Here is a 12,598-nt window from a genome sequence, read left to right as displayed (position 1 = left end):
TTCCTTTTCGTATTGGATTTGGTTAGGCTATCCGGATTTCTATCCGATAACCGGGAGGATTAGGCAGTTTCTAGTAGATTCGGAGCCCTTCCAGAGTCTCTCTCCACTCGAGAAGTGACCTGAATGGATGAATGAAGACCTGCACGATGCGTATGAGTCGACTGTGATTCGACCTTGGGTTGAGTTATGGTTAGCTCATATGCGGGATTTCTACTTATTGCAGATCCAAGATCCAGAGGGCATTAGCCCATGGTTGGAAAACTTTTATATCCCGACTATAGATTAGATTTCGAGCACGACCTAAGACAGTCCATCCCGGGAATACGTCTCCAAACTATAAGGGACCAATTACGGGCTTGGGAACAAGGACAACTAGGAGGACCTCTATTTATCACCTTCCATGGATGGCCAATCCTTTGAACAAGAGGGTTGTGATGTTGATTTCCAATGTGATAATCCATTTTAGCAAAACAACTTTACTATGACTTAAAAATTCTTACTAAGTTAGCAAGCAAAGCATTTTTCATACACCCAACATCAAGGATTGAAATCCTCCTCCCGAATCCCGATACGCAGCACATAATAAGCAACATTAAAATTAACATTTTTCATACACCCAACATCAAGGATTGAAATCCTCCTCCCGAATCCCGATACACAACACATAATAAGCAACATTAAAATTGACATTGATTCTCACTTTGCTGATGTGGAGGTATGCACACAGCCATATATGCTGTTCTAACTCGTTGCCGCTCGTTCACTTTATCCAAATGAAAAGCATCTATGACTCATTACATACATCCACATCAGCAATGTAAGAATCGATGTCAATTTTAATGTTACTTCCGCATTATCCATTTTTATTTCAACTCTCCCAAGACGCAGGTTTTAACGTCAATGGTTAAAATACCTTGTATTTTAGCATTTTCATTTCACATGCCCTTTTTCTGTGATCTCAATCCCGGTCCTTTTAAGGCGTTAAGACATTAAAACTACCTTTTATTCTTGCCTATCAAAAGATATTTCCACCTTTTTTATCTTTTTTTTTTTTTTTTTTTTGGAAGGAGTTAACTACCTTTTATTCTTGCCCAATAATCTTCATTGACTACTGATAAAATGACTCGCTAAAACATTCACGGTCTGTACACCGTTGACATGGGTGCATGTAACTGTTGATCTTTTTCCTTGTGTATCCCAAAGAAAAAGATCTTCAATATCATATCTCACTGAAAAACCATCTATGGTTAGAACATACCTCCACATCAGTAAGGTATTATTCTTTTCTAAATTGAAATGTGTCCATAACCGAAGATCAAATTTCCTCTCCATTTGACATTTCAATTTATAAATCTAAAAGAACCAAACTCCACATACTTGTGAAAAACAAAAAACCTTCACATCTCTGGTTTGGATCCTCACCACAAACTTACCCTCCCAAAAAAATATATATATATATATATCAGATAAAATAAAATAAGATTGGAGCACCTCTGATTTGGGTCTCCCCTACCCACACTTACCCATAACATTTCTTCTTGATTCCATGGGAGCATTATTATATGTGATAAAACACAAATCAAAATGATTATTAACCAGACAAATCAATTAAAAGGAAAACAAACTAAAGAGTATTAAAATAAAAAGGTGGCAAGTCCAATCTTTTCCAAAATGGAAGCCAAAAGTTAAATAAATCCATCTCAAATTCACAATGGTGAAATATATAATCAAAAGATACAAATAGTTCCAAGTTGTTGCAGCGCTCACAAGTTACCCTCTCCAAGGAGTCATTCTTATCTGAGCTGTACAATACCTGCACTGACCAGCTTTTGAATCTTGTGCATCACCTGAGGGTTCTTAAGGTGATGCTGTGCAGCATTTGGGTTCTCTTGGAAGTCGACCAACACCTGTTCACCACCACCACAAGTAACCCCAATCAATCACCAAAGCGCACAATAGTGGGAGAGATAAGTGAGACTCACTAAACCATACATGATTCTGAAGATAGTTACCAATCAACGTACGTACCTGTCTCATGATTGGATCAGATAAAATGTTCTGGATCTCAGGATCCTGCATAGCCTTAGCCTACAAATTGCAAAACAATAATCATTCAAAATGTATAAAAGTAATTCCCTTCCAAGAGCCTGGCCTTGACAGAATAGTTGCAACAAAACAATGGGCCAAGAATGAATCATTTGCTGACCTGTCTCTCCTTCAGCTCGTCAGGGCTAAAGTCCCCTCGGTTGCTCTTATTGATCTGTTCTACACATCTGCAAAGGACATCCGTTCAGGTAAGCTTACATGTCTTGTCTGCCATAAGAAAAATATTTTCTCTCTCCAAAAAGACAGTGCTTCCAACCACATTAAGGATACAATCCAAATACACAATAAAATCATATTTTGATCCAGTAATCACAGTACCTCCGTACACCATCCATTAATTCCTGGTTATTCGGATCGTGTTTGAGCCCCTCCTGATACGTCTCCAATGCTTTGTCATATTCCTTCATGAAGAACTGGATTGCACCTTTCCGAGTGTAACCTTTAGAAAATGTTGGATCAAGTTCGATGCACCTCTCAGCATCCTTCAACCCCTCGGGCAACGCACCCAGCTTTGTGTAGCATGCTGCTCTGTTACTGTACACCTGTGAAGCAACAACAAGAAACCTTGTGAATTCAGTAATACAAACTACTAAATCTTGGTTAGAATTTTTTGTTTCTTTGCTAAGTAAGCAGGGTAAGATATGTTTTTGTTTTATTTTCAAAACAATGACCAACAACACAGAAACAAAGATGAATTTGTTACCTTGGGGTCTTTTGGATTCCTTCTCAAGGCTTCAGTATAATGTTTCACGGCCTCCGGATAATTTTGCTTCTTGAAATAATCATTGCCTGTAGATCAAGAATAAAATTCAGTACTTACATCATTTTCATCTAATCAAAACTAAAACAAACTTGCAACTCAATTTTAAAAAAAAGAAAACCAATTGCTAAGCAACCAAACATTAGAGAGGCACATAATTATGAATTGAATTGTATAACACATGCAAGGAAATAATTACCAAGAGCAAGGGAAAAAAATTAACTCTGGACATTCCAACCATCAATAAACAGATTCATCTAATTTGTCTTCAGTTCCATTAAGTTCAAAACTACGATTCCAGGTTGTGTCAATTCACTCAATTGTATGAAGACAGTGAAGGAAGAAAAAGTATGAATTAGATTTATTTAGAACAAGAAGAAAGCTCAAGTCACCTGCTATCAACAGCACAAATTTCAGCTTCCTTATACGGCTGATTTATCTTTAAAATCCCAAATCCCATCTGAAACCAGCATACCGGTTTTCAAGTAACATTCCCAAATAATAAACATAGCAAGAAGAAGTATTTGCACATTTGATTAATTTTAGAAAATAATATGACATGAACTATTGAGTTGAAAAGCTGCATACTTAAGTGGAGTAAAAGTATCATTATCATTAAAGAGGAAGGAAATTAGGAGATTTCTCAAAGGTTGCTTTCAAATAAACCACATACAAGAAAAGCACTAGTGGACTAAATTCATCATAACAAAGATTTAAAAAAATTCACTATATCATTCTGGCAACCATGGAATGATGGAATACAAACAACAAAGAATTCACTATAATAAAATTAAGTGATTTGAACAGACGGACATCATAGATCTAAGTCCTCATAAGTAAACCTGAAATGTAGATAAGAAAGAAGAATAAGTACACATCTAATTCGTACTAGGATATCATTAAAGGTTTAGAGGACCATACCTTTCTCACGCTCTTCATCGGCTAATTGAGGATCAAAATACTCTTGTTGCTCCAGTTCTTTCTTTGCTTTCTCAGCCTCATTAAGCTTTTTCAGCGTGTCTGGGTTGCGATGCTCTGTTAGGGCTTTTTGGAAAATCTCAATAGCAGGATCATAATCCTTTGAGCACTTTGCCATCTTCACCAAAGCAGTTCCCTTCCTTGTCAAGGCCTTGGCAACCATCTTAAAGTCTGCACGAATCTCCCTCCCCCTCTCAACAGCTTGGTCACAGTCCTTGATGCATTCCTCATACTTGATACAATGATTTTAAACATATTATTATAAGCAAAAACAAGAGATTGAATAAATATTAGCGTCTGCATACCCTTAACACATAGATCGTGTGATAAATGATAATAATCAGTTTAACATAAAACATACCCACAGGTACATAGTCCATATCAGCAATTTAGTGAACTCTTCTTTCATGGAGGTTATATCGTCAAAATTCCAAGAAACATAAAACCAGGCAGACTTGCATGTTCTATCCATATTGATCTAAAGCTAAAATTGATTAAAAATATGGCTATCACCAAACAAAAAGATCCATATATAAAATGCAAACCAGCTCATGGTGGCATGATTTTCAGGCCATAATGTGTCTTTGAACTGTATAGTCTCAATTGATAGATAGCTACAACACAGATAAAGATTGTTGGTTTATAGAACATGTGTGCAATAATTTCTGTGTAGGTGCCCTTAACTTTTCAAATCATTTGCTTTAATCCTTTTTTTTTTTTTATAGTCAAAAGAGTTGTGATATTCTGACTTGAAAATTTTCACTCGGCCTGTACGCTGTCAACGTGGCAAGTGCACAGAACCATAGATCTGTTCCTTCGGTTCTGTGCACTTACCACATCAACCGCATACAGACCAAGTAAGGCGGTGTTTGTTTGCGCTATTTTTCAGTGCTTATTGCTGAAAAAAATTAAATTCAGCACTTTTGGCAAAATAGCGCGTTTGTTTACTCATGCTTATTGCTGAAAATAAGTGAAAAAAAATTCAGCACTATTTTAATGCTGAAAAAAAGTGCTGAAGCGTTAAGCACTTCGCTTTTTTCAATACGGACAAGTATGCCCTTTGTTTTTTTGAACATGGACAAGTATGCCCTTATTCTTAAAAGGATATTACCTCTTATATCCCATGGTAAGTATATAAACACCCCACAAATTAATAAACCCACACAATAGCTAAATTATTTTGTCTTATATGGGTTAAAAGTTTTGGAATGAGTTGATTTTTGGTGAGGATGATCTCTACAATGAGGAGATCATCTTCACAAAAAATCAGCACATCTTGAAACTCTAACCCTATCAAAACAAGTTCAAGAACCGTAAATTATCCCTTTTTAAAAATAAAAAAAAACTATTTTTAACAAGTTAGAAGTTTCAAAATAGACTGATTTTTGGTGAGGATGATCTCTAGACCATATAGACCATCCTCACTAAAAATTTGCTCATTCCAAAAACTTTAACCCATATAAAACAAAACAAAAAATGGTTATAATGTGGATTGTCCTTATTAATTCATAGGGTGCTTTTATAATTACACATCCTTCATTTCCATCAAAAATTATTCATCCAAAATTAAGTTCTTTTAAAGTTGATTTCAAATTTTGGTGACTTGTATGACATTATTATTTTTAATTTGAAATTTGTGGGTTTTTATAAATAGAAATTATTATTTATAAATTGAAGATTATTTGAGTATTATTTATTATTTAAAAATAAATTGTATTTTAGTTTTATAAGAAAAAATATATTTTATTGTGTTTGATAATAAATAAGCATTTGAAACATGTAAATAATGTATAATATGATTGTAAGGGCAACAAAGACAATTTATCAGTTTCAGCAATGTGTAACAAACATGATTCAGCATCTAAACAAACAACTTTTTCAGCACTTAAATTCAGCGCTTATAAGTTTCAGCGCTTAATGCTATTCAGCACTTATTTTTTTCAGTTTAACAAACAGCACCTAAGACTTCTCAAGTCAGATTATCATTAGTCTAGTCAAAATCATTTGCTTTAATCCTTGATCTCCTCAATTTTTTCATCCCCAACAAATAAATAAAACCATTAGCACAAATGTGAACAGAACACTAATTAAGATTTCCAAGAAATGAATTCTGCGGCTCATCCAAACTAAAGAAAGTTTATGAGGAACAGAGCTCATCCAAACCAAAGTTTATGAGAAGACAGAGGGACCACTAACAGAAGCTCCCACTCAGCAATTTCATCAAGAGTAACACTCCATTTTTCATTAGGTGTTGTTTCTCTAGTTTTAATTGATACAGATAGAAAAGATGCAATAACACATTGAGAAAACTAAACAAAGTTACTTCACAGGGCAAAAGAGAGAGAGTTAACATCAACTTCCCACATGTCCCTATTATCCATTACAACACTTCATTTTTTCATATAAGATAATAGCATAGTACGTGTTCCCATTAGGATGTAATTCCTATTCATGTAACAATACAATTACCAAATGAAGTAACAAACAGGTCCTCTAGAGTACAAACTCCTCGTAAGAAAGAACATGACTTAAACAGTAGACACATAGACACAGGTAAGGATGAGGAAATTATACCATGTTCTATTTTTAACCAAATTGGTTAAGAACAAATGATAAAAAAGAAAAGTAGCTAAACAGCCATAAATAGAAAAAATGGACTCAGCGAAAGAACATTAGAGGATACAATGCTAATGTTGCTCCAAGAACTGATCATAAATTGGAACAACAAATGTATCCAAGGCTGGCTCAAGCATAAGGCCAATTAGGCAATTGCCTAAGGCCCCCAAAAAATATTTATTTAGGATTTCCACCTTTAAATTTATCTCGTAAAATTTTTCTTTTAATAAATCCTTACTTTCCTTGAGTTTCCCAAAAAATCTAAGATCTCTTGTATCTTCAATTAGAAATTCAAAAATAGAAAAAACACTTCAGATAGCTTTTAAGATTTGGAAAAAGAAATCTTTAAAGGTGAATGAGGTGGAAATCGATGGCCCCACCGTTGCGGCACAATGTTGTACCATCCACCTCTTTGTTGTCTCTGCTCTACAAGAAAAAAAAAATCCTTAAAGACCCCTTTCTACGTAGGAGGTTTCCTTAAAAAATAAATTAGTCTCCAAATATTTAAAAATTCTATCCCCATCTCCACCATGATTAAACTTCAAGATTGAAATATAAAATTTTATATATATATATATATATATATATATATATATATATGGGTCACGTTCCTAAGACTCATATTGAGACTCACATTGCGACACACCGTTTTGTCTTATATGGGCAAAAATGTTTGGAATGAGCTGATTTTTTGTGAGGATGATCTCTGTGATGAGGGGATCATCCTGGCAAAAAATCATCCCATTCCAAAACTTCTAACCCCATCAAAATTGATTTACAAAAATTGGACGGTCTATAATTTTTCAACAAAAATTGGACGGTCTAGAAGTTTCATAATGAGCTGATTTTTGGCAAGGATAATCTCCTCACCATAGAGATCATCCTCACAAAAAATCAGCCCATTCCAAATATTTTTGCCCATATAAGACAAAACGGTGTGTCGCAATGTGAGTCCCAATATGAGTCTTAGGAACGCTGTTCATATATATATATATATACATGGATGGGGTTCCGTAGACACATAAAGCAACACCGTGTTTTGTCTTATATGGGCAAAAATGTTTGGAATGGGCTGATTTTTTGTGAGGATGATCTCTGTGATGAGGAGTTCATCCTTGCCAAAATTCAGCTCATTATGAAACTTCTAGCCCCATGTTTACAAGTTGAAAAATTTTAGACCATCCAATTTTTGTAAATCAATTTTGATGGGGTTAGAAGTTTTGGAATGGGATGATTTTTTGCAAGGATGATCCCCTCATCACAGAGATCATCAAAACGGTGTTGCTTTATGTGTCTACGGAACCCGACCCTATATATATATATATATATATATATAGGTGGGGTTCCTACGACCCCCATTACGACTCACATTGCGACACACCGTTTGTTATACGGGTAAAAATGTTTGGAATGGGCTGATTTTTTGTGAGGATGATCTCTGTGATGAGGGGATCATCCTAGCAAAAAATCATCCCATTCCAAAACTTCTAAACCCATCAAAATTGATTTACAAAAATTGGACGGTCTAAAATTTTTCAACTTGTAAACATGGGGCTAGAAGTTTCATAATGAGCTGATTTTTGGCAAGGATGATCTCCTCACCATAGAGATCATCCTCACAAAAAATCAGCCCATTCCAAACATTTTTGCCCATATAAGACAAAACGGTGTGTCGCAATGTGAGTCGTAATGGGGGTCTACGGAACCCAACCCTATATATATATATAAGCACTCAAAAAATAATAATAATAATAATTTCCTAAAAAAACGAAAGACTCTTTAGATCTCCCTATCCACGTTGACACAAGTTCTTAAAAAAATAATAATAATAAGGTCTCTTTAACTTGGGAGATATCCCAAAAAGAACTTAAAAAATAAATAAATAAATTAGTTTCCTAAAATATTCTTTAGGAAATCTCTCCCACGTTGGAGATCTTCCCCACTAAAAAACTTTAAAAAATAAATTCTTCTGTAAAAAATGAGAAAATAAATTTTAACTATTTTTAAGTAATTCTTAATTATATAAATAGTTAATTATATTATTTATACTAGTAGGTGGCATGTGCAACGCAGGTGTATTATAAAAATTAGGATTAAAATAATAGGTGATTTATTTTATGTAATTTTAATATATTAACTAAGGCGTTTTTGAAGATAAGTATAATAAATAGATCGTGGTCTTGTAAAGTCGTTCCTCTAATTTAAAATATTAGCTAAAGTGCTAAACAATCTGATGCAATAACTTCCCAATGATAAACCATATTTCTATCTTAAATAGTCATTGTCCATTTCAGTTCTTATCATTCAAACCCCATTAAGGAGTATTAACCTTAAACATATTTACTTCTATAAATAAACAAGAAGCTAATCAGTTTACATCCATTGACGCCTCTATGATTTGCAATAGTATTAAAGTCTTGAAATGTTGCCATGTAACACACCAAATGTACCCATTTAACATACCATATTTGTTATTGCAAGTGTTCTAATATCTGCTCCCACTACCTCAATTAACATTTTTTTGGTCTTTTTCTCACTCTTTTAGAACCTTTTAACTTGCAACTTCTTTCCAAGTAAGACTAACTGACCCTGCACATGACCAAACAATCTTAATGAGCCTACTCTTAATTTACCATCTATTGGACTATTGACATTTTCGTATTTTGTCCTCTCATCCATCTAAGCATGCTCATCTCTACTCCAATTAATCTATTAACAAGTTATTAGTTGATCACAAAACATTAAGCTTTATTAAACACAACAAGTCTCACACTAATCTCCTAGTTTTCCTTTAAATTTGATGATTGGAATGGGTAACATCTCCCTCAATCTCCCCCTACCTTAGGAACTGGAATAACGAAATTGGTCTCTTTTGCAATAGGTCTCTACCACCCAATTTTAGATCTCTTTGCTTGTTGGGCTTATATTGGGTACTTTTTCGTCAGTGCGAAGAGTGTTCTTGTGGAGCATCACCACGTTTGCTATTTGTTGGGGGGTTTGGAAAGAGTGAAAGAACCACACATTCGATGGTAAAAGGAAGGATTGTAAAGAAACAATTTGGGTTATCTTGGGTTTTGTATTCTTTTGGTCTAAAGTTTTCAAGGAATTTAGGGAAGGTTTCTTTGAGGATTTTATAGGAAATTGGGAAAGGGTGTGTTGTATCACTATCGAGTAGTTTTCCTTTGTATTGGTCCCCGCTTGGTTGGCCATCTAGGCCGATCTTGCTTTTTTTAATCAATGAATCTTTGCTTATAAATAAAAAGTTGGTCATTCCTTTCCACGGGTGTCATTACTAAAATTGCAGGCTACATATTACATCTTGATTCTATTTATTAAAAAGCCATTATAATCCAAATCAACTTTCCAAAGTTCTAATTTTGCATCAATTCTCTCTTTACTAACTCTCGTCGACTAATAGTAGCATTACCTGAAAATTACATAAGAATAATGATGAATGCACGCAGTTTTGGTACACCATTGGGTACGTGGCTAACATGGCAAGGGCACAGAACCGCACATCTTTTTCCTATATATCCCAATGAAAAAGATCTATGGTTTTGTGCCCTTGCCACATCAGCCGCATACCCAACTGCGTGCATTCGTCATGACTCGATAGCATAAACCACAGATATACTCTTTAATAGGAGCAATTACTTCATCCATAACTAAAGCAAACAAAAAAACTCAATGTAGATATAAGAAAATTTAGTAATTTCCAATACATTTATTCCTCATTATTAATTTCCAAACTAGTCACAATCCTCTCATAAATTTCCTTAATTATGTCAATGTTGTCCATCTGAGACTTTATCTCCCAGTATTCACAAATTAGCTATCTAGGCCCTCATCTTATAAAAATCATATGGATAAAACATTGCATCGATTGTTGATCAACCTCAATAAAACTAAATTGATTCTATAATTTGTACATTTGTCTTAATCTTTGATCCATCACTCTTTCCCATAATTTTAGTAGTTTTCCCAAATTATGTTCTTGACAATTAGTACAATGCATGTACATACAAGTACTTTTTTCACTTTTTTTCTTCATTTACCCAACATATTTTTTGTCTTCAAAATGTTATTGTACAACCTAATTAACTAGGACAATCCAATACTTCCCATACATTTTTATACCACAATCGAAATACTATCTAGTCCTAGAACCATATATATTTTCATTTTCTCTAATGTTGTTGCCACTTCTAAAACCCTAATTCTAACTTACCAAACATTGTGCAATTCTTTAGTTTTCATTTTTATAATTTGTGCCAACTTGTAAACACGCCTGGCATTGCGCAAAACTTTAGTTTTTATTTTGATAATTTGTCTCAACATGTAAACATTTTGCTTCACATTCTCTACCACCCACTCTGTTATATAGATCATCATAATATATATCATTGTATGACTTATAGCATCTCCAGCCATGACTCAAATTTAAGTAAAAGCTTCATTTGATATGAAGCACTCCGGTGGTAAACTGAAAAAATCAGGCTAGCTTTACTAACTTAGTAAGATTTCAAATCTTACTGAGAGTCTGGAGCTCACATTTATTTTTTTTTCGGAATATGAGTTTTTCCATGAAATCTAGAAGGCTCTAATGTTGGATTGCTAAGGTGGTAATCCGTATGGGCTCGACGACCCTTAGTAAGAGTTGAAACTTACAAAGTAAGAAAAGCATTTTTCTTAAGTAAAATATAACAGTTAGAATTTGAGTTTTACTCAAACTCTCCTTCAATTTGAGTCTAACTTTGGGTAAAAGTCAGTTTGGGATAGGTTTGATTCAAGGAGTGGACAACAAAAAGGTACTGTTTTACTCAAATTTCGAATTTGAGTCCGATTTTGGGTAAGGGCTGGAGATGGCCTTATGTTTAGCTTTGTTTACTAACCTCCACTTCACAATATCGTCAACATTAATGAAACAAAAAACACAAAACCTTCCTAACTTAGTTCATAATAAGAAATCTAAACACCCACACATCTTCATAAGCATACGTTCGGTGTCAAACAAAACAAACACATTCTCTATGCGTATCATCAAACTGCAATAATAATCAAAAGGAGACTTGGAAATAAAAACATTTAAGCACAATTTCAACCAAATTATTATCCTCAAAACAAGTAAGAAGGCAATACCTTTCCCATCTCCAAGTAAACCGCAGCCCTATTAGTAAGAAACGAAATATCCTCATTGTCGAGCTCTATTGCCTTCGTGTAATACTCGATCGCTTTCTCGAAATCCTTCTTCTTATAAGCTGCATTCCCCAATTCCTTCTCCTTCTGCGCCTGCATCTTCTTCTCCTTCTCTTCACTCACCTCCATTGGCTCCGGCTCTGGTTCTGGCTCAGGCTCCGGCTTCTGCTTCTTCTTCGGCTCCGTCTCTGGTTCTGCCTCAGGCATCTCCCTCTCCATGTCCTCCGGCGTCGAAGTCCTCATCTTCACATTAAGCAAAACCCCAAGCGCCTGCATCATCCTCTGGTCCTTCAAATACGAGGTCACGTTGTTAGGGTTTCTCTGCACATCTTGGATCATTTTCAGGAAATCTGGTTGTTGCAGATAACCCCTCGTCATCGGATCAGCAGTTAATTTCGCCCACAAATCAGGTTCTTGGAAAATATTCCCAAATGGAGATGAAGACGATGGAGGAGCACGAGATCGAGACTGAGCATCAGCAAGACCAGATTTCAAGGCTTCGTTGTTTGGATCGATCTCGAGGCCCTTCTTGTAAGCGGAGATTGCTTCGTCGAACTTATTGAGCCCGACGTAGGCTGCACCGAGACGGCTGTAGCCTTTGGACCAGTCTGGTTTAAGCTCGACTGTCTTCTTCGCATCTTCTAGGGCTTCTGTGTATTGGTGGAGAGAAGCGTGAGATGCAGAGCGGTTGGAGTAGAGGACGTGATTGGTTGGAGCGAGAGAAATCGCTTCAGAGAAAAATTGAATTGCTTCTGAGAATCGACCTGCGGAGAAGGCAGCGTTGCCTTTGGCTTTGGCTTCTTCGGCCATGTCTTAAGGCTCTAGAAGTGATTTTGAGGTTTTGTTTGGTTGAGTATGGGATTTATCGTGTATATGCGAAGGTGGAGAATATGCTGTGTTGGCTTTTTGAAAGGAGAGACGAGGACGAGAGGGTTCTAGTTG

At 35.3% G+C, this 12,598-nt stretch overlaps 1 protein-coding gene across 1 annotated transcript; it reads right to left on the bottom strand.

The window, feature by feature from the left end:
- Window positions 1–1,608: 1,608 nt before the first annotated feature.
- Window positions 1,609–12,598, bottom strand: LOC147389468 (hsp70-Hsp90 organizing protein 3-like). The gene is made up of 7 exons (XM_086417547.1): window positions 11,600–12,598; window positions 3,788–4,076; window positions 2,810–2,895; window positions 2,425–2,648; window positions 2,207–2,273; window positions 2,029–2,088; window positions 1,609–1,907 (listed from the first exon to the last, which is right to left on the bottom strand). The coding sequence occupies exons 1-7, from the start codon at window positions 12,464–12,466 to the stop codon at window positions 1,794–1,796; spliced, it is 1,707 nt and encodes a 568-aa protein (XP_086273673.1). The 5' UTR covers window positions 12,467–12,598; the 3' UTR covers window positions 1,609–1,793.

This window comes from Akebia trifoliata, chromosome 12 (assembly GCF_017979445.1).
Source record: "Akebia trifoliata isolate Shusen 1 chromosome 12, ASM1797944v1, whole genome shotgun sequence".
In the NCBI taxonomy this organism is placed as follows: domain Eukaryota; kingdom Viridiplantae; phylum Streptophyta; class Magnoliopsida; order Ranunculales; family Lardizabalaceae; genus Akebia; species Akebia trifoliata.
The sequence above is the reverse complement of the archived record's forward strand: the minus strand, read 5'-3'. Positions and strand labels throughout refer to the sequence as shown.

What these genes read in the sequence shown, in the direction of transcription:
- LOC147389468 (XM_086417547.1), bottom strand. Translation starts at nt 12,466, where the DNA reads ATGGCCGAAGAAGCCAAAGCCAAAGGCAACGCTGCCTTCTCCGCAGGT. An exon ending in TTAATGGATGGTGTACGGAG is followed by an intron (nt 2,274 to 2,424) that starts GTACTGTGATTA and finishes TGTCCTTTGCAG; the next exon opens with ATGTGTAGAACAGATCAATA. An exon ending in ACGAGCTGAAGGAGAGACAG is followed by an intron (nt 2,089 to 2,206) that starts GTCAGCAAATGA and finishes TGCAATTTGTAG; the next exon opens with GCTAAGGCTATGCAGGATCC.